The 23,181-nt window shown below is 44.4% G+C and overlaps 2 protein-coding genes across 13 annotated transcripts in view; one reads left to right on the top strand and one right to left on the bottom strand.

The window, feature by feature from the left end:
- drc3 (dynein regulatory complex subunit 3) overlaps positions 1–2,904 on the bottom strand; it is a 52,009-nt gene extending 49,105 nt beyond the window's left edge. For all 8 annotated transcript variants that reach the window (XR_013548673.1, XM_078417866.1, XM_078417864.1 and 5 more), the window contains exon 1: positions 2,636–2,904. The gene's annotated coding sequence lies outside the window, so the exon portion shown is untranslated. The remainder of the gene's footprint in view (positions 1–2,635) is intronic.
- A 150-nt stretch (positions 2,905–3,054) lies between these two features.
- Positions 3,055–23,181, top strand: part of tom1l2b (target of myb1 like 2 membrane trafficking protein b) — a 57,228-nt gene continuing 37,101 nt past the window's right edge. For 4 of the 5 annotated variants that reach the window (XM_078417859.1, XM_078417856.1, XM_078417855.1 and 1 more), the window contains exons 1-3: positions 3,055–3,183; positions 13,899–13,983; positions 20,940–21,018. In XM_078417859.1, coding sequence (XP_078273985.1) covers positions 3,132–3,183; positions 13,899–13,983; positions 20,940–21,018 — 216 coding nt within the window. In that variant the 5' untranslated portion in view covers positions 3,055–3,131. Of the gene's footprint in view, positions 3,184–11,875; positions 12,010–13,898; positions 13,984–20,939; positions 21,019–23,181 lie in introns of those variants that run through there. The other variant, XM_078417858.1, reaches the window with a different exon arrangement.

Here is a 23,181-nt window from a genome sequence, read left to right as displayed (position 1 = left end):
TGTACACGAGTGCAAGAGCACTGGTTCGAAGAGTAGATGTCCTGGTGCCCCATGACGATCCGGCCAAGCAACGCAGGAGGTTATTCCGTGCCGAGACTTTAGCACGGAGAGCTTCAAGGTGTTGCTTGGAGGTCAGCTGTCGATCTAGTTTCACCCCGAGGTATGTAGGAAATGGGTTGTAGGGTAGGGGTGACCCATTGAGGGTGACGGTGAGCTGGCGTTGAGCTTCCTTGTTGTTCAGGTGAAAGGCCGTTGTGGTGGTTTTTGCCACACTCAGTTTTAGTCTCCAGGTCTTAAGGTAGCCCGCAACAAGTTCCATATCCGCCGAAAGCACATCCTCAACATTTGACCAACTCCTGTCCGAGTGCAGTAGGGCCAAGTCATCTGTGTATCCATACTGGCGCGAGTGTGGCAGATCACTGATATAGAAGTTGAAGAGCATGGGGGCCAGTACCGAGCCTTAGGCGTTTCTTAGGCGTCGCAGTCGGCTAGATTGTCCGTCGCTGGTCTTGAATACAAAACTGCGGTTGGCAAGGAACCGCACTAAATGACGGTCAGGGATGGTTCAGAGGAGCTTCAAGATCAGGCCCTGGTGCCACACAGTATCAAAGGCGGCGGTGAGGTCCACCAGTGTGATGCCCGCCTTGTGACCCTTTTCGAAACTGTCTTCGATGTCGTTGGTCAGCTTGACTATTTGGTGGGTGGTGCAGCGTCGAAATCCGGCTTGTTCAGCGGGTAGTTGAGGGTCAACGATTGGATCGAGCCGGGCCAGGAGAAGCCATTCGAGGAGCTTGTACGGGACACAGAGTGAGATGGGCCGATAGTTCCTTGGATCGTCCGCAGGCTTGTTTGGTTTTGGTAGCGCAATGACGGTGGTTTTCCGCCAGATCTTCGGAATGGACTGACCAATGAGGCAAGAGGAGTAAAACTCACGGAGCCAGACCAGGCATTTCGGACCGCAGTGTTTCAGGAATTCTGGGGGAATATTATCAGGACCCTGAGCTTTTCCACATTCCACAGCGCATCCTGATTTGCTCCTGCTGCTCACCCCCACTGATTGAGGTCACCCCCACTGATCAGGTCCATTGATTGGCTACGACCTCCCGCTCGACGCCCGATTGGCCCAGATCCCCACGTGGGGGGTGCTCTGACACCCCCCCCCCCCCCCCCCCCCCGCGCCCCGCTCTGATTGCTCGCCAGCAAGTCCTGATTTGCTCCTGCTGCTCACCACAACCTAGAGTCCATTGATTGGCTACAACCTCCCGCTCGACCTCTTTTACATAGGTTCTTTATTTCATTGAGATTCATTTCATTTTTAAAAAAAAACCAATTTACTTTAAAGAAAGGGTGAATGGGAGGGGTGACGGTGCTAGACCAATACAGGAGAGGCTTTGGGTCCACGGCTCGCTCTGGCTGCAGCGCTGGGGTCACGGAGCCGAGGTGAGTGGCACCCTCTCCCCTTCCCTGTCCCACCTCGCCCGCCCATGGCCCCGGGAGACACCCATTTTTGGAAAAGACCTCGGATCCATCTCGGTCTCTTTATTTTACATAGGATATTTATTTCATTGAGATTTTTTTTTTTTTAAACAATTTATTTTAAAGAAGAAACGCGATTTCCCCAAGTCACAATGGAAACCCTACGAGGAATGGGCCCAATGGGTCCACTTGGTCTGGTATATTTTATCTCACGAGATTCCCTTAATCAATTAATTAATATAATTAATATTAATATAAATTGTGATAAACTGGGATCCCAGCACAAATCCATACAGTGAATCGAGGACTGGTCGAAGTAACCAACAAAAAGGCCTGCACAGTTGAAGCCCATGCGAGTTTAACTTGGAGAAAGTGAGAGGAGTGAAAAGAAAGGTTGTTGAGGATGTTCCACCAAAGGAGAAGTGTGTTTGTAGAGGGAAATGCATTGGTTCTCTGTTCGAGGTAAAATGTGCACTCTTTAATCCTGCCTCACACCTTCTGCCTTTAACTTTTGTTCCAAACATCTGCCTATCAAAGCCCCCCTCACCTGTGTCCAGCCACACTACACTTTGTCATGCCTCTCCTCTCTGCCAGATTTCATCCCCCCTCGCCCCAAATCAGTCTGAAGAATGGTCCCGACAAAAAAAAATCTTATCCGTGTTCTCCTGTGATGCTGCTTGACCTGCTGAGCTACTCCAGCACTCTGTGCCTTATTTTGTGAACCAGCATCTGCAGTTCCTTGTTTCTAGTTATCTTCAGTCAACAAGGTTAAAAAATATTTACTGGCGTAGTGGCATTAGTTCACAAACTGACTATTTCATACACTGTGAAGCTCTTTGATTTATTCGGAGATTTTTAAGAGGGCATAATGAATACAGTATTCTTAACGAGACACACATTTTATTGGAAGATAGACACAAAATGCTGGCGTAACAGCGGGACAGGCAGCTGCTCTGGATAGAAGGAATGGATGACGTTGTATCCTTCTCTCCAGAGATGCTGCCTGTCCAGCATTTTGTGTCTATCTTCGGTGAAAACTAGCATCTGCAGTTCCTTCCTGCACACATTTTCTTTTCTCATTTGCCTCTAAGCTTTAAACTGAAAATTAATGAATGCCTTCGGAATATTCAGAAATGATCATATTTAAAACAATACATACCTCCTCTGTTATTTTAATATATTTCGTTGCAAGCATCAGATTATTCATCCAGTGAGTGCTGCCTGAGCCCAGCTTCTCTTGGTTGCTAGGATAAATATCACGTGATCCTAGCACGTCCCACCTCCACCGCAGTACTCGCGCTATCGTCATCGCCACCACGGCATCGTAGGGCAATTACTAAGTGAAATTGTTTTGTTTTTTTAAGTGAAAAATGATCTAAAATAAAATAATTCGTGAATGGGGGTGGGCAATGTCGTTACCGGCCTCGATGAAACCGAACAAACTTGATGGCAACATTGATTGATATGGATATTGACCTATAGAAGATGAGGACGGCGATGCTGGAGGCGGGACAATGGAAAGACGAGCCAATCACAACATTGGAAGGGAGAAACCATGTTCTTGGTTCATGTTCAGCCCATGAAGTTAGGTTGAGGCCGAGTCAACGATATTCGGGTCTCACTGATGTTTGGGAGGGGGGAGGGGAAGCACCAAGATGGAGTTCTTCATTGGGAACCCTTTTAGTACTCCAGTAGGACAATGTGTAGGTGAGTGTTTCACATCCAGTTGTCTTATTTAACTCCTTGTATGTGATTGCTTCTACTTCATCCAAGGTGAAATACGTGTTTGTTGCTTTAAATCATTCATCACGCGAGTGTCGCATCATCTTTGCACTTAATTTGCTTGAAAACCTTTACTGACAGAGTTTTTGTAAAGTAACTACAAAGCCCATTAATTAAGCAGTATTTTTTGTTTTTCCCAAATAACGAATGGCGTAAGGTTGAAGGTTTCCGCCCAAAAGAAAAATGTTTGTTTACACTTATGCAATGTCATTGTAAAACGAAATAGAGCATACTCGTTCATTCATATTTTGATTTCATAAATACATTTATTGTTTTGTCTATGCTGTAATGTTTAAGAGGAATGGTAGTTAAAAACAATTAGATTGCCCTATTATCCTTGGCCCTTGTTGGATATTGACGCCCCTGACGCCAGCTTGGACCGTTTGCGTCGATGCATTCTTTAAGTGCACAATATTATTTTACTTGTCTTAACTATATACGAACACAAAAATAAAATCCATTCCAAAATCTGTGTAATTTTAGGAGCTGAATGAATCAAGGCATATACTGCAATTGAGAATTTCAACACACGAGATCCATTTACTTCCAGGATCGGGAAATCATGAATCGTTGTAAATTGGTTTAGTCGCAATTAGATGACGCACACGTGAAATGTTTTGGTTGGATGTAAAATTAAGAACAGATCTAAAGAAAACCAGAGCTAAAATGGTTGGCAGAGTTTTATTTTCACTGCTTGCCCACAGGTACTATCAACTTTAGTCGACGTCAACAAATTGGATGAGTACTGAAGCAATAACATAAGATGCAATCTCATTTGTATCACATTATCCCCTTAACAAAATTTAAGGCATTTGAAACAAGTTAAATAACACCTGAAATTAATTTTCAGGATTGGCTATTGTATGTAGTTAAATTTCAGCAATATGTAAACATAATGGTAATGAAATGGTTCAAGAGTGTATTGTTGTCATATATCCAACCTAAAACAATGTAATTCTTACTGCAGCAGCACGAGAATATGTAAACATGGTACTCTGTAAACAATATAATAAATGAGAAAAAAATGTATAGTGCATATATATGTGTGTGTACATATAAACACACGTGTGTGGGTGCACAAACTATAATAGTGCAAAAAGATTAAACCAATGCCCCAAGTCTACGTAGTTCAGAGCTTATTTGGAGGTTGGAGTGTTTAATAGCCTGATGGCTGTAGGGAAGAAGCTGTTCCTAAACCTGGACTTTACAGTTTTCAGGCTACTATATCTTCTTTACGATGGCGGGAGTGCGTGATGAGGGTGTTGTGGGTCTCTGATGCTGGTTGCCTTTTTGAGGCAGCGACTCCTGTAAATCACTTTGATACGGAGGTCAGAACCTGTGATGGACTGGGCAATGTTCACGACTTTCTGTAATCTCTTTCGCTCCTGAGCATTTGTGTTGCCGAACCAGGCCATGATGCAACCAGTCAATATGTACACCTGAAGAAGTTTATGAGAGTCCTCTGACATACCAAATCTTGGCATTCTACTGGGGCAGTAAAGGCATTGATGGGCTTTCTTTCTAATTCCATCAGTGTGCTGGATCCAGGGAAAATCTTCTGAGATATGCACGCCCAGGAATTTGAAGCTTTTGACCCATCATCATTGTCCCGTCAATATAGACAGATTTGTGGGTCCTCATCCTTTTCCAAAATCCACAATTAGTTCTTTGCGATCCAGGTTATTGTGCTGGCACCATTTGGTCAGTCGATCGATCTCCCTTCTATACTCATCATCATCATCTGTAATTCATCTAACAAACAGTGGTGTCGCCAGCAAACATGAAGATGGAGTGAGTTCGCACTGTGCCCGGCTACACAGTCGTGAGCATGGAGTCAGTAGTGCAGGAAGCTGAGCACGCAGCCTTGAGGTGCTCCCGTACTGATCGTTATCGGGGGAAGAAGTGTTGCTGCCAATTCGTACAGACTGGTCTGTTGATGAGGAAGTCGAGGATCCAGTTGCAGAGAGCTGTGTGGAGACCCAGTTTTGTGAGTTTGATAACAAGCTTGGAGGGGATGATAGTATTGAACGCTGAACTGTAGTCTAGAACTACTCGTGAGATGCTGCCTGACCCGCTGAGTTACTCCAGCTTTTTTTGATACCTTCGATTTGTACCAGCATCTGCAGTTATTTTCCTGCTGAACTGTAGTTTATAAACAACAGCCTGATATACGTGTGTTTATCGTCCAAATAGACCAGTGCAGAGTAGTGAGATTGCATCCTCACTTAACCTGTTGAGGCAAATTATAATGGGTCGAGGTTCTGGATGAGGTCGGAGTTAATATGCGCCATAACCAACCTCTCAGAGCACTTCTTCACCACGGTCGTTAGTGCCACCTATTGATATTCATTGAGGCATGTCACCTTACTCTTCTTGGGCACTTATTATTGATGCCCTCTTAAAGCAGGTACGAACCTCAGACCTCAATAATGAGATATTGAAGATGTCTGCAAAACCTCCAGCAAGTTGGCATGGACAGGTTTTAAGAACACGACCAGGTATGCCATCAGGTCCAGATGCTTTCCAGGAGTTCACCTCCCTGAAGGATCTTCTGATGTCAGCCTCTGTGACTGTGATTGTAATAGCCTTGGGGGCTATGGGGGCCCGGGTAGACACATCAGCATTCTGCCTATCAAAGGTTGGGTAGAAAGCGTTGAGCTCGTCTGGGAGCGATGCTTCACTGTTGCTTGAGCTGACCCCTGATTTCACCTTGTATGAAGTGATGGCGTATAAACCCTGACACAGTTGCTGAACATCCACCTCATCCTCTTGCTTATAGCGGTCCTGTTTAGCCTTTCTCATGGCCTTATCAAGGTCATATCTGGACAGGTATCTGCTCAAAACCTCCAACATCTCCAATGATTTCTTGGAATCCCTAATATCCCTAATTCATGACTGCTCAAAATGGAGAAGGAGCATTCTTGATGACATTGAAATCCTTGGTTCATCAGGAGCACAGAAGTATAATATCTCTCAACTACCCAACCCCATTGGGAACCTCTTCTTCAACTTTGAGCCCTCAAACCAAAATAGAAATATCAACCTTAATCCTGAAGAATTTCCAAAGAAGATGCACTGGCCTAGAAACTATTGTGTATTGTTAACAGACATAATTTTTTAATTTTTTTCCCACAGGTTCACTGAGATAGCAGTGTTTTGGTTTGTCAATGTGGAGTATAACTAAGGCAGACACAAAATACTGGAGTAACATAGTGGGACAGGCAGCATCTCTGGAAAGAAAGAATCAGTGGCGTTTCTGGTCGAGACCCTTCTTCAGAGAAACAGCTGACTAACCAAAGATATAGTCAGTTTATGAAAATATAATTAATTTTATCTTGTAATTCTTTAAAATGAGAAAAATCTGCTTCCAGAGGCAATTGAATTGTTGTGATTGTGTGGCTGTTCCATGATGGGATCATCTTGACACTAAATTTGCTGGCGATGGCAAGTATTTTTAATCGGGCAGTGAGTGGTTAAATAACTGATCTACTTACACAAATCAGGGAAATTTTCCCATTTACTTATTTTAATAGGAAGGACCAATCAACTGCGGTGGTGTGTGATTTATTTCATTATTTATATCCCAGAATTTCACAGATAACTATAACCTTTTTTTAAGTGCAGGCATACCTGGTACCATTGTGCTATGTTATCACTACTTCATTCAGCATTTTTGAATGATGTATTGTACCCATTTGTAAATGTGAAGAGCGGAAACATTTTTAATTGACAGGAGATGATTTCTGTTGGCTTGCTTTTTTGCGTATAGATTTTATAATTGATTTCATGTTTTTAAACTTGCTGTAACAGTAATAGTTGTCAAACCTGTCTCATTTGCTGCTGGAGGTGACCTTGGAGTAGATATTTATAAAAATTCCAAAGCAACTAAAAGATTCTGCTGTAATGGATCAAGATTGTGTTCTACTTAGAACACAATCTTGATCCATTACAGCTTACACAATCGACAAACAGAATTTCAATTGGAGGAAAGGGACATCTGCCTGATGTACAAAGCCAGCTGTACTTTTTGAGCAGGCACTGCTCCTTCAACGTCTGTAGTAAGATGCTGCAGATCTTCTACCAATTGGTGGTAGCCAGTGCCATTATCTTCGCTGTCGTGTGCTAGGGCAGCAGAGCGAAGGCCATGGACGCCAACAGGATTAACAAACTCGTCAGGAAGGCTGGTGGAGGTGAATTCATGGGAGGTGGTCTTGGAGGCAGGATGCTCCTCAAAACAGAGCATCTTGGACAATGCAGCTCACCCCCTTCATGACACTGGTCAACCTGAGGTCAACCTCAGCAACAGACTGGTTCCACCAAGATGCAGTACAGAATGTCACAGGAGATCCTTCTTCGCTGTGGCTATCAAACTGTACAACTCCTCCCCCTTCTGTCGGGGGAGGGGTAGACTGACCCCCCCCTCCCCAATCTTTGCACATCCCCAATTCTTTCCACTCGTCACTTTAATTTCATGTGTCTTGTGTTTCATCACTGTTGGGAAATCAATTTCCCTCCTGGAATAAATAAAGTTCTTCACCTGACCTGCATAATAAAACTCTTGTGCATTGGTGAACCTTCACTTTTGTCTCATCAAGGTGATAACAACCCTGTCAGTGATAAATTCCCATTGATACTAAACAGCAGTTTGAGCCTGGAAAAAGTATTCTTGTCCCATTAGGAAGCTTGAATCCATTGTTTTGTGACTCCGACTTGAATGCAGTCAGCAAAATTAATTTAATATGTGAATATAATACTTTTTCTGTTTCTGCATTAGAGCCATATCTGTTGCTATTTGTTCTATACATTTTAAGTGGATATAGATATGACATGGTTTATTAAACACTTAGGCTCTGAATATCTATTGGATCCTTCTCTGCTTAAAAACATAGTTGGAAGCAATTGGGACTTCACCTCTTACAGTTACAGGAAGTTATTAACCTCGTAAATGGAAAATATATCAGACCGCTGCGCAGAGAGACTACATATAAGATTAAAATAAACCACTTTAGAGTGCTTGCTAATTTACTTTGGGCACAGTATCAGTAAAGATGAAAAAAATCAGTACTCCAGTTCTGAAATTGAACAAAAATATGCACATATGTCATTGTTGACAGTACTGAGCCCATCCTATGCTTGTAGCAAGCAAATCAACTCATTTTTGCTTTGTATCATATCACATTGCTACTCTTTGTATTACTTTCATTGGGTGTTCTCTTAATGATGTTTAAGAAATAAGGTAAGCATATGATTGAGCTGAGTGCAAAGTGATTTTTATTTGTTGTATTAGTTGATCTTATCTTTTTAATAAGGAGATAAGAATCAGCTGCTGTTGCTCATTATCCATTGTCAAATAATGAAGCGAACTAGCAATTCAATTAAAAATCAAAAAACGAAAATGCTGGAAGCAGTAGGTCAGGCAGCACCAGTGGACGGGAAACAGTTAATGTTTCAGGCCAATGATCCTTTGTTAGACTGAAGAAGCAAAACAAGTTAGTTTGAGTTACTGTCAGAGTTCAGTAAGCCCTCAGTTTACCAGCTCCCTTTAAAATGGAGTTTTTTAATAGCGGACGGACCTACTGACCCATCCCTGACTTGCACCGCCGTCCCAGCTTTCGATGCTAACCCCAGCTTGCAAGGTGCACCAGCGAGTCCTTCTTCACCTACCGCAAGGTCCAGTTGGAAGCGACTGCAGCCCACATTGTAGCCCCATGGGGACAGCGCTTTAGTTTCATGCCGCTGCCACCGATAGGACGTGCAAGGCCACCGTGGGGTTCCCTCCCCTCTCACCAGCTGAGGCCGCTTTCTGTTTGCAATCGCTTTGTCCACTTGGCTTTTTTTTGACCGACAGCAGAGCTGGCCATTTCTGAAACATTGAATCCAGAACGCTGATAGATCACCTCAACGAGTTCCGGGTCTGGGCCACGATGTACATCTCCTCTGTAGCCTCTGTGCCTTTTTCTATGGGAAGGAATCCTCACCACCCAGTGATGACCCCCTTCTCCCATCTCCACTGGACCCCCTCTTGGACACCCCAGATGACCCTCTACCTTCTTTAGACCTTTTCAGTTCCAACTGCCGGCCGGACATCAACCGCCTCAACATTTCCACTCTCCTCACTTACTCTAACCTCTCCCCCCCTGAACGGACAACCCTTCGCTCAGTCTGCAGCAACCCCGACTTGATAATCAAACGAGGAAGGTGCCGTGGTAGTCTGGTGCGCTGACCTCTACTGCCAGGCGACAACTCTCGGACACCTCCTCCTACCAATCCTTGGACCATGACCTCACAGAGGAGCACCAGACCTTAATGTCACACACCATTTCTGATTTCATTACTTCTGGCTCTCTGCTCTCTAAAACCTCCAGCCTTATCGTTCCCCAGCCCCGCACAGCCCGATTTTATCTTCTCCCCAAAATCCACAAACAGAACTATCCTAGCAGATCCATTGTTTCTGCTTGTTCATGTCCTACTGAATTACTTTCCACATACCTCGACTCCATCCTATCCCCCCGGTCCAATCCCTCCCTACCTATGTCCAAGACACCTCACACGTTCTTCGTCTCTTCAATGACTTCTGTTTTCCAGGCCCCACTCCCTCATCTTTACTATGGATGTCCAGTCACTCTACACCTCCATCCCCCACCAGGAAGGTCTTAATGCCCTCCGTTTCTTCCTTGACTACAGAACCAGCCAATTGTTGGCTGTAACCTTCCCCCCCATTGACGAACTGTACACTGCAAGGGCCAGGAAGCGAGCGGGCAAGATCATCTCTGACCCCTCTCACCCTGGCCACAAACGCTTTGAAGCACTTCCCCCTGGCAGATGACTCCGGACTGTCAAAGCAGCCACAGCCAGACATAAAAATAGTATTTTTCCACGAGGGTAGTTCTACTCAATAACCAAAGTCTGTAGTTTCTTCTTTGCTCTGGTTTATTTTCACCCACATGTTTAGACCGTAATGTTGTATTCTTATTGTTTTGATGTGTTTATGCTTTATTCTTAATTGTTAACTAGGTTTGTGTTGTCATTTGTGAGCAGAGCACCAAGGCACATTCCTTGTATATGCACGTACTTGGTCAATAAACTTATTCATTCATTTCCGTCTGCTAATACTCTCCTCCGCCTAGCAGAGCTGGTCCTTGCCCTCAACAACTTCTCCTTCGACTCCTCCCACTTCCTCCAAATTCAAGGCGTAGCTATGGGCACTTGCATGGGCCCCAGCTATGCCTGCCTCTTTGTAGGGTACGTTGAACAATCACTGTTACAGGCATACACTGTACCTATCCCCGAACTCTACCTCCGCTACATTGATGACTGCTTCTGTGCTGCCTCCTGCACCCATGCAGAACTCGCTGACTTCATCAACATCACAACTAATTTCCATCCTGCACTCAAATTCACTTGGACCATCTCCAACATCTCCCTACCATTTCTAGATCTCCCCGTCTCCATCACAGGAGACAGACTATTGACCGAGCGTGTGCTCGGTGATCGTTTCGCTGAACACTTCCGCTCAGTCCGCCTTAACCTACCTGATCTCCCGGTTGCTCAGCACTTTAATTCCCCCTCCCATTCCCAATCTGACCTTTCTGTCCTGGGCCTCCTCCATTGTCAGAGTGAGGCTCAGTGCAAATTGGAGGAACAGCACCTCATATTTCGCTTGGGTAGTTTTCACCCCAGCGGTATGAACATTGACTTCAAATAGCCCTTCCTTTCCCTCTCCATCCCCTCCCCCTTCCCAGTTCTCCCATCAGTCCTAATATCTCCAACTACATTCTATCTCTGTCCTGCCTTCTCCCCTGACATCAGTCTGAAGAAGGGTCTCGATCCAAAACATTCTCCATTTCTTCTCACCAGAGATGCTGCCTGTCCCGCTGAGTTACTCCTGCATTTTGTGTCTACCTTCAATTTAAACCAGCATCTGCAGTTCTTTCCTACACAGGCTGATAGATTAGATCTTCTTCAAGCTTGCACTGAGCCTCATCGGCACAGTGTAGAAGGGCACAAATCCAATATTGGCAATTCAATTGCTGGCTGCTATCTACTGAGTACAAGAGACGAGATGTTTTTATCCAAAGGGTGGTGAATCATCAAAATTAGCGATGTTCATGGCCATCAGCGATTACATTTAAAGTAGGCTCCCAACCCAGATATGCAACCCAGAAACCAGATATGCATCTCCCGTACATTTTCAAAGAATGCCCACACACTTTTCACAAAAATACATTTAACCATTTTTAAAATTAAATTTCTTAATACTACTATTAGTAAACTGGAAGTCAATCCAGTTTATGCCTTGTTACCATGAAGCTTGGTTTTCAAGTAACCCGGGCAAGATGTCATATTTCAAAACTCTCAAGTACTTACCGACTTGTCAGTGATTTCAGCGAAAATGAGGATGCTGGAGAAGCATTGACAGCATGGGAATTTCGCGATATGTCAGAAGACGGTGTAATCTCGACCTGACTAGGCATTGTCGTCGGGTAAAAGAAAATGTTGGCGATCTGCTACGATTTTGACGGCCGCCGGCAGTCGCCTAAAAAATCGCCTAAGTGGGACAGGCCCTAAATGCTTCCTCATTTTTCTTCCTTGTGTGCCCATTACTGTTTAGATCAGGTATGGAATATGGCTCCTCAGATGGATGAAGGAAAAACTACCAGGACTTGTGGAACTGTACTCGTGTTCTTGCCCTGTGAAGTGGAAAAGAGAATGCAAAAAACAATTTGAACCCCAATCAATCTGCAGAAATAGGTGTAATTCCTGACTGAGGCATTCCTTCAAATCTCTGCTCTTACAATATGTTGATGTTATAGTGTCTGACATGAATTTTTATTTTCCATCTTTTGATAATCTATTGCTCCCTTAATTGCTTGCAGTATAAGTGGTCCTTAATAATAAATATAGATTTATTATTGAGTAGCTTGATAGTCTAGCCAGAATGAACTGCAGATTATGTGTTGATTGAAGCCCAAAAGGCTTCATGTATTACAACTAATATTCATAAGTAGTGGTATTTCTGCAGGATAATGGCACATTAGTAAGTTCTGTATTATTAATGAAAATCTGATCTTCATTTGCGTCCAGTTTTTATTACTGTGGAAAGATAAACCATTGTTTTTCCCTTTTCCTACTGTAGTCTCATGGTAGTCCAGAGTTAAGAATGTTAAATTATCGTATGTATCGGCAGCGGAACAAAAAATGTTTTATTTGCTGTGACTTTACAGGGTCATTAATGCCAGAACATACACACGTGTACAATAATATAATAAATTCATAATCAGTGATACTAGATAACCAGATCATAATAGTGTAAAACTGAAGTCCATAGTAGGTCATCGTAGCTGAGGTTGGGTTGTGGTTAGTGTTGTGTAGTATTCAAGAGCCTGATGATTGCTGGAAGCTGTTCTTAAACTAGGAGGTCATAGTTTTCAGGCTGTTGTACCTTCTTCCCGATGGTAGTAGTGAGGTGAGAGTGTGGTGTGGGTCTTGGACAGATCTTCAGAAATGTACTCTCCTCTGATCCCGATGCCGTTGGCTCTTTCCACTGCCATCTTCATGATGGATTTCTGGCTTTTGCATTCTGAAGTCAACAATCAGCTTCTTGGTCTTGCGAACGTTGAGAGCATGATTGTCGTTCTGTTATTCAATTGTATTGTCAAACTCACTCCTGCATTCTGACGCATTGTGATCTGTTATTCATGCAACAATGTTCTATTGTATTGAAAAAGAAAAAGATAAAACTGCAGGTGCTTGAAATATGAAATAAAAACAACATTGGAAATATTCAATAGGTCAGGTAGCATCTGTGAAAAATAAAATGATCAATATTTCAGGCCAATTACTTTTCGTAAGAACTAAGAAGTTAGAAATCAAATATGTTTTGATTTGCAGAGAGGGGCAGCGAGAACTTAGAATGTCTGTGAAAAGATGGTGACCAGGAGAGACTCAACAACAGAAGGAACTTGATGTTGTGATGCATGATAATGTGGTGAACACTTGTTAATCACAGATTATCTGACTGGAGCAGTTGTAAGGAGCGGAAAAGAAACGGGAGAGGAACAATAGATGGAACTGAGATGTAATCTGGAGAAACAAAACATTACATTCTGGAAATGTGAAAAATATACATGATGATTGAAGTGTTCAACAAATCGAGCAGCAACAATGGAGAGAAATAATTTTTGTTGTAGATTAATGATTTTTCGTCTGAACTTGTCAGATATAATACAAATCAGAAAGGATATCAAATTTTAAATCAATCAGATTTCAAATGCCTCAAAGCGCCAGAGATTCTGGTTTGATCTTGATTTGGGTGTTGGCTGTGTCGAGTTTGTACATTTTCCTTGTGACCGCGTGGGTTTCTTTGGGTTGCATCTGTTTCCTTTCACATTCAAAATACATTTTGGGAAGTCAAAACCAAGGCAGGACCTTCACAGTGAATGGTAAGGGCCTGGGGAATGTTGTGGGGCAGAGGGATGCGGGTATATACTTCTCTGACTGTGGCATCACAGGTAGATAGTGGTCAAAAAGCCGGAGCCCAAAACAATCCTCTTCAATATTTGCTTCTTGATAGGGGTTTTCGCACGAGGATGTGTTTGTTTTCTGTAAAATTCTGAGATGTTGTTAATCCTTAATTACAGAACGAGCAACCGATGGATCCTTGCAGTCAGAGGATTGGGCTCTCAATATGGAAATCTGTGACATTATTAATGAGACTGAAGAAGGGTAAGATCCAAGTATGATCTGAGTAATAATGTAACTTATTTTTGTGCATCAAATAGGAAACAAAAAAAACTAGCAGGTTGAACATTTTTGGGAAGAAATCTATAACAGAAATACTTTGATATTTCTGATCTGTCCAAATATGGAGTGGAGCATGCTTTCATGACAATACTTTTTGCTGCTTTATATTGTTTAAATATTCATTGTTTCTTCTGTTATGAAAATAATAGCTTAAATGATTCATTTTCTAGCTTGTTTGATCTATTATTTCTCATCCAATTCCAGTCTAAGCAACAATATTCTTCCAATGCATTACTTTCATTTGCAACAATAGCGATTAATGTGCAGTTACAAAAAAAACATGCTTTGGCCTCTGCTCCTACATGTTACTCTGGCCTTGATTTCTAATGCTACCTTAACATATAATTTATTACTTACAAATTAAATGATGCTTGAACTTTGTAGCTATGAAACCTTTTCATTTACTTGCAGCTGATATATTTGCCTGCACTCTGCAAACCTTGGGTTGTTTAGTGGCTTGGCTTTGTTCACCACTAGTTATCCTGTGCACAACGGAATCATGGGTCATAACAGCATGCAGTACTGTGGTATCAAGGACAAATAATGCCGCTCCACCATTATAATTCCTGAAGATTATTTCTAGTTATTCTGAATTATTAAAAAGAATTAATGTATTCTGATGTGGTAGAACTTGCATGCAACAATTTCCTTCTTTCACTTTGCATGCTGCTGGAATGGATTCATCGAACTTAGAACATGATAGCACAGTAACAGGTCTTTCGGCCCTTAATGTTTGTGCCAAACATGATGCCAGGTTAAACCAGACCTCGTCCTCTGGTCCAGCTCCTGTCGGCGTGTTTACGTCATTGAGTTGACGGTGCCCTGGGAGGAGGCTGTGGACGAGGCATTTGAAAGGAAAAGGCTGAGATATTCCAACCTTGCAGTAGAGGCAGAGGAGCGAGGTTGGAGTGTAAGAGTGTGTCCAGTGGAGGTGGGGTGCAGGGGCTTTGTAGCCAGTTCCACTGCAAGGCTCCTGAGGGAAGTTGGAGTCAGAGGGCAGGCCCAAAGGAGGGCAATCAAAGAACTTGCAAATGCCGCCGAACGGAGCAGTCACTGGCTGTGGCTGAAAAGAAGAGATACTGTCTGGGCTGCCACGTGACCATCGAGAGGCTAACCATAAGACACACACCCAGGGCTGATCACCCTGTGGTGGGCCTGCCTTGACTGAGGGTGTCTTGTGATAAAAGGCCGAAACACCCAGTGACGTTGAGGTACACAACTGAAGATGTGTCTGAATGGCAGCAACATCACCTAGTGGTCACCCCCAAGAACAACACCAGTCAATTGTAGTGCAAACCTTGGGGATTGTAACATCTAGTCCTACTAATCAATACCTGAAAATGATCCATTTCCCTCTATTCCCTGCACTTTTATGTGCTGATCTTAAAAATAATAATCACTATCATATCTGCCTTCATCACCACCCTTGGCAATGCATTCCAGGCACCCACCACAGTGTAAACAAAAATTTTAAAAAACTTGCCCCACACATCCCCATTAAACTTTCCCCCTCTCACCTAATAACTCCGCCCTCTAGTGTTGGACATTACCACCCTGGCGAAAAAGCTTCTGATGGTCTACCATATCAATGCCTTGCATAATTTATATACTTGATAGAAGTATAGAACTTGTTAGAACTTGATGGAAGACTTTCCACAAACTCTGATGTTCCAGAGAAAACAATGCAAGTCTAGCCAATCTCTCTTTGTAGCTGACACCCTATTCCAAGCAGCATTTTGGTAAACCTCCTCTGCACCCTCTCCAGAGCGTCCACACCCTTGCATGATTGCAACTATATGCAATTCTCCAAATGTGATCTAATCAAAGTTTTATAGAGATGCATCATGATTTCCTGACTCTTATACTCAATACCCTAGAAATAAAGGCAAGCTTACCATATGCATTCTCTACCACCCTATCTATTTGTGCTGCCACCTTCAATGAACTATGAAGTTGGACTCTTAAGATCCCGTTGCACATCAATGCTGTTAAGGGTCTTGCCATTAAGTGCATGCTTTCCCCTTGCATTCAAGCATCTAAAGTGCAACACCTCACACATGCTCAGATTAACTCCCTCTGCCATTTCTCCACCCATTTTTGCTGCTGATCTATATCCCACTGTGTTTTCTGACAACCTTCCTCACTGTCTGCAACTCCATTTTTGGTCTTGTCAGCAAACGTACTCACCAACACATCCACATTTGCGTCCAAGTCATACAGATTCAACCTCCAGCCAGAATATCTTCCTTCCATCACAACTCTGTCTTCTATGAATAATCCAGTTCTGAATCCATACGATCAAGTCACTGTGCATTTTAATCTTTTGGATCAGCCCACCATGAGGGACTTAGGAATCCATTAACCCGTTAGGCAGATGGAAACACTATGATGTATGAAGAGAACACGAACAACAGTTGGCTCTTGCCAATTCCACCAATATTTAGCATCACAACAGAAAAAAATTGGTAAACCTGCACAAAGGCAGATAATTCTGGAAATAGAGTGATGGAAAAATGGAAACGGGCCTTTCAGCCCAACTCATCCATGGTAAATGCTGACCAAGATGCCCATCTAAGCTAGTCGCACAAGTCATGAAGACCCTCAAAAGACTTGTGCTGGCCCAACAGAAAAATATCACAAACGCCCTGTTGGACCCCCTGCAGTTTGCATACTGGACAAATAGATCAGTGGATGACGCAGTCAACCTAGGCCTGCACTTCATCCTCCAGCACCTCGACCGCCAGGGGACCTATGTAAGGATTTTGATTGTGGATTTTAGCTCTGCATTCAACACCATTGTGCCAGAGCTACTACACTAACCTCTCCCAGTTGACTGTGCCTGAACCCCTCTGTCAGTGGATCACCAACTTCCCGACAGACAGGCAGCAGCATGTAAGGTTGCGAAAACACATCTCGCTGACCCACAGCCTAGGAGCACTGCAAGGCTGTGCACTCTCCCCTCTCCTTTATTCTCTCTACACCAATGACTGCATCTCCACAGACTCTGTCAAGCTTCACAAGTTTGTGGATGACACAACCCTGATTGGGCTGATTCAGGATGGGGAGGAATCTGCCTACAGACAGGAAGTCTGGCATCCTGGTGCCATCGTAACAACCTGGAGCTCAATGCTCTTAAGACAATGGAATTGATTGTAGACTTTAGGAAAGCTCCCCCTCCCCTCCCCCCACTCACCATCAACAACACCACAGTCACATCCATGGAGTCATTTAAGTTTCTTGGAACCATCATCTCCAGGAACCTTAAATGGAGGCCACCATCAACTCCACAGTCAAAAAGTCCCAATAGAGGATGTACTTCCTGTGGCAGCTGAGAAAACACAACCTGCCACAGGCAATGATGGTTCAGTTTTATACTGCCATCATAGAGTCTGTCCTCGCCTTCTCCAAAATGGTCTGGTTTGGCTCAGCCACCAAGCATGACATCCGGAGGCTGCAGCGCATTGTTCGATCAGCCGAGAAGGTTGTTGGCTGCAACCTTCCCCCCCCCCATCGATAAACTCTACACTGCAAGGGCCAGGAAGCAAGCGGGTAAGATCATCTCAGACCCCTCTCACTTTGGAAAGCGACTCCGAACTGTCAAAGCCGTCACAGCCAGAAATAAAACCAGCTTTTTTCCACGAGCTCTACACAACAGCCAAAAGTCTGTAGCCTCCTTTGGCTCTAGTGTTTTATTTCATTCTTCACATGTTTAAATTATAATGTTTTATTTTTAATTGTTACTGTATATCAATACAGAACTTTATTGTCATTCGAAATTACAGCAGTCACAGAACACAACAAAAAAGAAAAGAACACAGGACACATGACCCCAACACAAACATCCATCACAGTGACTCCAAACACCCCCTCACTGTGATGGAAAGCAACAAAACTTCCACTCTCTTCCCCCCACGCCCACGGACAGACAGCTCGACCCCTACCGAGGCGACCGACATGGACAGCCCCCGCAAGGGGATGGAAGGCCCCGCGGCCGAGCCGCACCGGGCGCTGCCAAGTCCCGCGGTCGAGCCTCGCCGGCGATGTTAAGTCCAGCAGCCGAGCCGCGCCGGGCGATGGAAGGCCCCGCGGCCGAGCCGCACAAAGCGCTGGCAAGTCCCGCGCCGGCGATGTTAAGTCCAGCGGCCGAGCCGCGCCGGGCGATGGAAGGCCCCGCGGCCGAGCCGCACCGGGGGCTGCCAAGTCCCGCGGCCAAGCCGCGCTGGTGATGTTAAGTCCAGCGGCCGAGCCTCGCCGTGCGATGGAAGGACCCGCGGCCGCGCCGGGCGCTGAACCGTTCCGCGGCCGAGCCGCGCCGGGCGATGGAAGGCCAGTGGACGGGAAACAGTTAATGTTTCAGGCCAATGATCCTTTGTTAGATTGAGAAGAAGCAAAACAAGTTAGTTTGAGTTACTGTCAGAGTTCAGTAAACCCTCAGTTTACCAGCTCCCTTTATAATGGAGTTTTTTAATAGCAGACGGACCTACTGACCCATCCCTGACTTGCACCGCCGCCCCAGCTTTCGATGCTAACCCCAGCTTGCAAGGTGCACCAGCGAGTCCTTCTTCACCTACCGCAAGGTCCAGTTGGAAGCGACTGCAGCTCACATTGTAGCCCCATGGGGACAGCGCGTTAGTTTCATGCCGCTGCCACCGACAGGACGTGCAAGGCCACCGTGGAGTTCCCTCCCCTCTCACCAGCTGAGGCCACTTTCTGTTTGCCATCGCTTTGTTCACTTGGCTTTTTTTTGACCGACAGCAGAACTGGCCAAGTCCCGCGGCCGAGCCGCGCCGGCGATGTTAAGTCCAGCGGCCGAGCAGCGCTGAAACGTCCCGCGGCTGTACCGGGCGATGGAAGGCCCCGCGGCCGAGCCGCGCCGGGCACTGTTAGGTCCCGCGGCCGAGCCGCGCCGGCGATGTTAAGTCCAGCGGCTGCGCCGCGCGATGGAAGGCCCAGCGGCCGAGCTGCGCCCCGGGGATGAGACCTAATAAAATAAATGTTTCCCCCACCCCACCACCCCCCGCCCCGCCCCACCCCCCCCCCCACACATACACAGCCAAAAACAGAAACAAAAACCATCCCAACACCGACACACAAAAAAAAAAAGGAAAAAAGACAAACAGACTGCCAGCGAGCCGCAGCCGTTAGGTGCAGCCATATCGTGTTGTTACTTGCGAGTAAAGCACCAAGGCAAATTCCTTGTATGTATACATATTTGGCTAATAAAATTTATTAAATTCAATTTGCCAGCATTAGTACTGCATCCCTCTAAACCTTTCCTATTCTGTCCAAATGTCTTTTGAAATGTTATTGTAGCTGCCTCAACCAATTCCTCTAGAAGCTTGTTCTACATACACACCACTCTCTGTGTAAAGAAGTTATGCCTAGAGTCCCTTTTAAATCTTTCCCTATCATCTTAAATCTCTATCTTCTAGATTTTGATTACCCTTCCCGGAGGAAAAAGACTCCGTTCGTTCATCTTACCTATGCCCTTTTATGATTTTATACACTAACAAGGTCAGTACTTGCAATCAAAGAATAAAGAGCCTGCTCAACCTTTCCTTATAACCCTGGCCCTCGGATCCTGGCAACATGCTTCTTCTTAATATAACTATGTCTTTCCTACAGCGGGGTAACCAAAATTGTGCACAATACTCCAGGTGACACCTCAGTAACTTCTGGTACAACCGCAACACAATATCCCATCTCGTGCACTCAATACCTTAACAAATGAAGACCAACATGCCAAACCTTGTCTTATACCCTTGGGTTCTTCTGTTGTACAACACTCTCCAGGGCCCTACCATTCCATGTGAAGGGCCAGCCCTTGTTTGACTACCCAAAATGTAACACCTCACACCTGAATTGATTGCTATTTATCATTCTTTGGCTTATTTATCTAGCTGATGAAGATCCTGCTGTAATTTTTACATCCACTTTCACATTCAATGATACCTCTTATTTTTGCATCGTTAGATTTTAGAGGAACAACATGGAAACAGGCCCTTTGGCCCACCGAGTCCGCTCCCACCAACACTCACCGGTACACTTGCTTTATCCTACACATTAGGGCCAATTTTACAGAAGCCAGTTAACTTGCATACCTGCACATCCTTGGAATGTTAGAGGAAACTGGAGCACACAGATAAAACTCATGGGAGCACTTACAAACTCCGTACAAACCTGTGTCTCTGGCCCTCCAAGACAGCACTTACAAACTCCGTACAAACCTGTGTCTCTGGCCCTCCAAGACAGCACCTATCCCTCGAAATCCTCTCCACTAACGTATGTCAGACTCACTAGCGTGCAGTTCCCTTTGGTCCCATCTTAAATAACGGTACATTACCCACCCACCCACCCATCTTCTGCTACCACATGTGACTAAGGATGAATCAAATACTCAGCAGGTCGGCCAGAATTTGTGGAGAGGAAATATATATTTTTAACAGAACCAGGAATAAATAAGTGAAATTGTTAATGTAGGAAAAAAAAATGAAGATGGTAATTCTTTGCCCTTTGAATTTTTTTTGATGAGTTAGATTATTGTAAAAAATCAATTGACTGGTTTTAAGATGGACTCATTCAACATAAACACATTCTGGATGGATTCGTTAGAAGCCCTTTGAATCAGCAAAATGATGCATGGTTTAATGGCTTTAATGACAAATGCTTTTTTAAATATTTCAATATGTGCAAATATTGTTTTTATCCTAAATTAGTAATTCTTGTAAAAGTCATTATCTGCCTCCTAAAGTCACCAATATGTTTAATTCTTAATTCAAGGTTGACTGGCCATGAAATTAATTTTTGGCAACTGTTTAACTTTTAAAATGCATCCTTCATAGAAGAAAAGACTCAAAGAAAATTATTCTCCTCTGTAGGCCAAAAGATGCAATAAAGGCTCTGAAGAAAAGGCTGAGTGGAAATAAAAATTATAGGGAAGTGATGTTTGCTTTAACGGTGAGTAGGAAAGAAACTAATTGCAGGTATGTCTGTGAGAGATCTTCAAGCATTTGGCACAAATTATATTTTAGGTGCAGTCACTGCAGAATGGGTAAATGTGGTGATTAATTATGGTGCGGATCATCGAGGGGGGTGGAAAGGACAAAAGGAAGCCATTTATCTCCTTGTGTAGTGCCTCATTTTAAAGAGATAGCCAATTCCTCATAATCAAGCAACTTTCTCTTACTGATTCCATTTTAAATAATGTATTACTGAATTTGTGTTCATGATCCCTTTGGATGTTTTGTTCCATGATAAACTGCTAACAAATACCAACTTATGTTTATATTGTAACATAGAGCATACAAAAGTACAGGAAACATATACAACATATAATCCTCTAACATTTTCACCACCTCCAACGGGATTCCACTACTGGCCACATCTTCCCATCTCCACCCCTTTCTGCTTTCTGCAGAAACCGTTCCCTCCGAAACTCACTGGTCAACTCGTCCCTTCCCACCCAAACCACCCCCTCCCCAGGTACTTTCCCTTGCAAACACAGGAGATGCAACACCTGTCCCTTTACCTCCCCCCTCGACTCCATCCAAGGTCCCAAACAGCCTTTCCAGAGGAGGCAGAGGTTCACCTGCACCTCCTTCAACCTCATCTACTGTATCCGCAGTTCCAGGTGTCAACTTCTCTACATCGGCGAGATCAAGCGCAGGCTCGGCGATCGTTTCACTGAACACCTCTGCTCAGTCCGTCATAACCTACTTGATCTCCCGGTGGTTCAGCACTTCAACTCCCCCTCCCATTCCCAACCTGACCTTTCTGTCCTGGGCCTCCTCCATTGTAAGAGTGAGGCCCAGCGCAAATTGGAGGAACAGCACCTCGTATTTCGCTTGGGTAGTTTACACCCCAGCAGTATGAACATTGACTTTTCTAACTTCAGATAGTCCCTGCTTTCCCTCTTAGTCCTTTCCCAGTTCTCCCACTAGTCTTCCTGTCTCCGACTAAATTCAATCTTTGTCCCGCCCCCTCCCCTGACATCAGTCTGAAGAAGGGTTTCGACCCGAAACGTCACCCATTCTTTCTCTCCCGAGATGCTGCCTGACCCGCTGAGTTACTCAAGCATTTTGTGCCTACCATAGAATAGTACAGCACAGGAACGGGCTCTTTGGCCTGTAATGTTTGTGCCAAATATGATGCCAAGTTGAATTGAACTCAACTGCCTCTACGTGATCCATATCCTTCTATTCCTTGCACTCCCATGTGCCTATCCAAAAATCCTATTAAACGCAACTATTGTATCCATCTCATCCACCACCAGTGGCAATGTGTACCAGGCCTCCACCACTGGTTTTTTCCGTCTATCCAACCTCTCCCAGAGCAGAAACCCTCCAATCCAGGCGGCATTCTGGTAAACTTCCTTGCACCTTCTCCAAAGCCTGCATATCTTTCCTGTAAAGGGTTAACCAGAACTGCATGTGATACTCCAAATATAGCCTAACCAAAGTTCTATCAAAATACATCGTGACTTCCTGACTTTTATATTCGATGCCCCTAACAATGAAGGTAAGCAAATCATATGCCTTCTTTATCACTCTATCTACTTGTGCTGCCACTTTTAGTGAGTTTTGAACCAGGATTCCAAGATCTCTCTGAAAATCAATGTTGTTAAGGGTCTTGCCATTAACTGAAGACACAGTGGGATACAGACGGGAAACATCACCTATCCATGTTCTCCAGAGATGCTGCCTGACCTGCTGACTTACTCTTGCACTTTGTCTTTTTATAAAGAGCTTGGTCACTCTCAGAATCGAATTTGTCAAAATGGGCTGCCATTGCCCCCTTTTTACCCTGCATTGGTGCAAAGCGAGATCCTTGAAAGAACAAAGTTCATGAAGGTTGCATGCATTCTAAACTGCCCTTGCTTCATCACCATTTGCTGTTCTTCTCGACCATTGCCTCCTGATGGAGGACATCAAATAAAGGCCGAGCTCTTGTTGTGGTGCAGGCAAGGGTTCATGGCTGGCACTACACCTGAAGGAGAATATTTGCCTCTGAATGCTTTGCTCCTTGGAATCTGAATATAGGACTGTGATCTCCACTTTAGTCATGAAGGACAGGGTGTATAGCCACTAACTCCTCTTCACTTCTAACTTGGAATCTGCCAAT

Source organism: Rhinoraja longicauda, chromosome 21 (assembly GCF_053455715.1).
Source record: "Rhinoraja longicauda isolate Sanriku21f chromosome 21, sRhiLon1.1, whole genome shotgun sequence".
Taxonomy (NCBI): Eukaryota; Metazoa; Chordata; class Chondrichthyes; order Rajiformes; family Arhynchobatidae; genus Rhinoraja; species Rhinoraja longicauda.
This window is presented reverse-complemented; position numbering and strand designations above follow the sequence as displayed.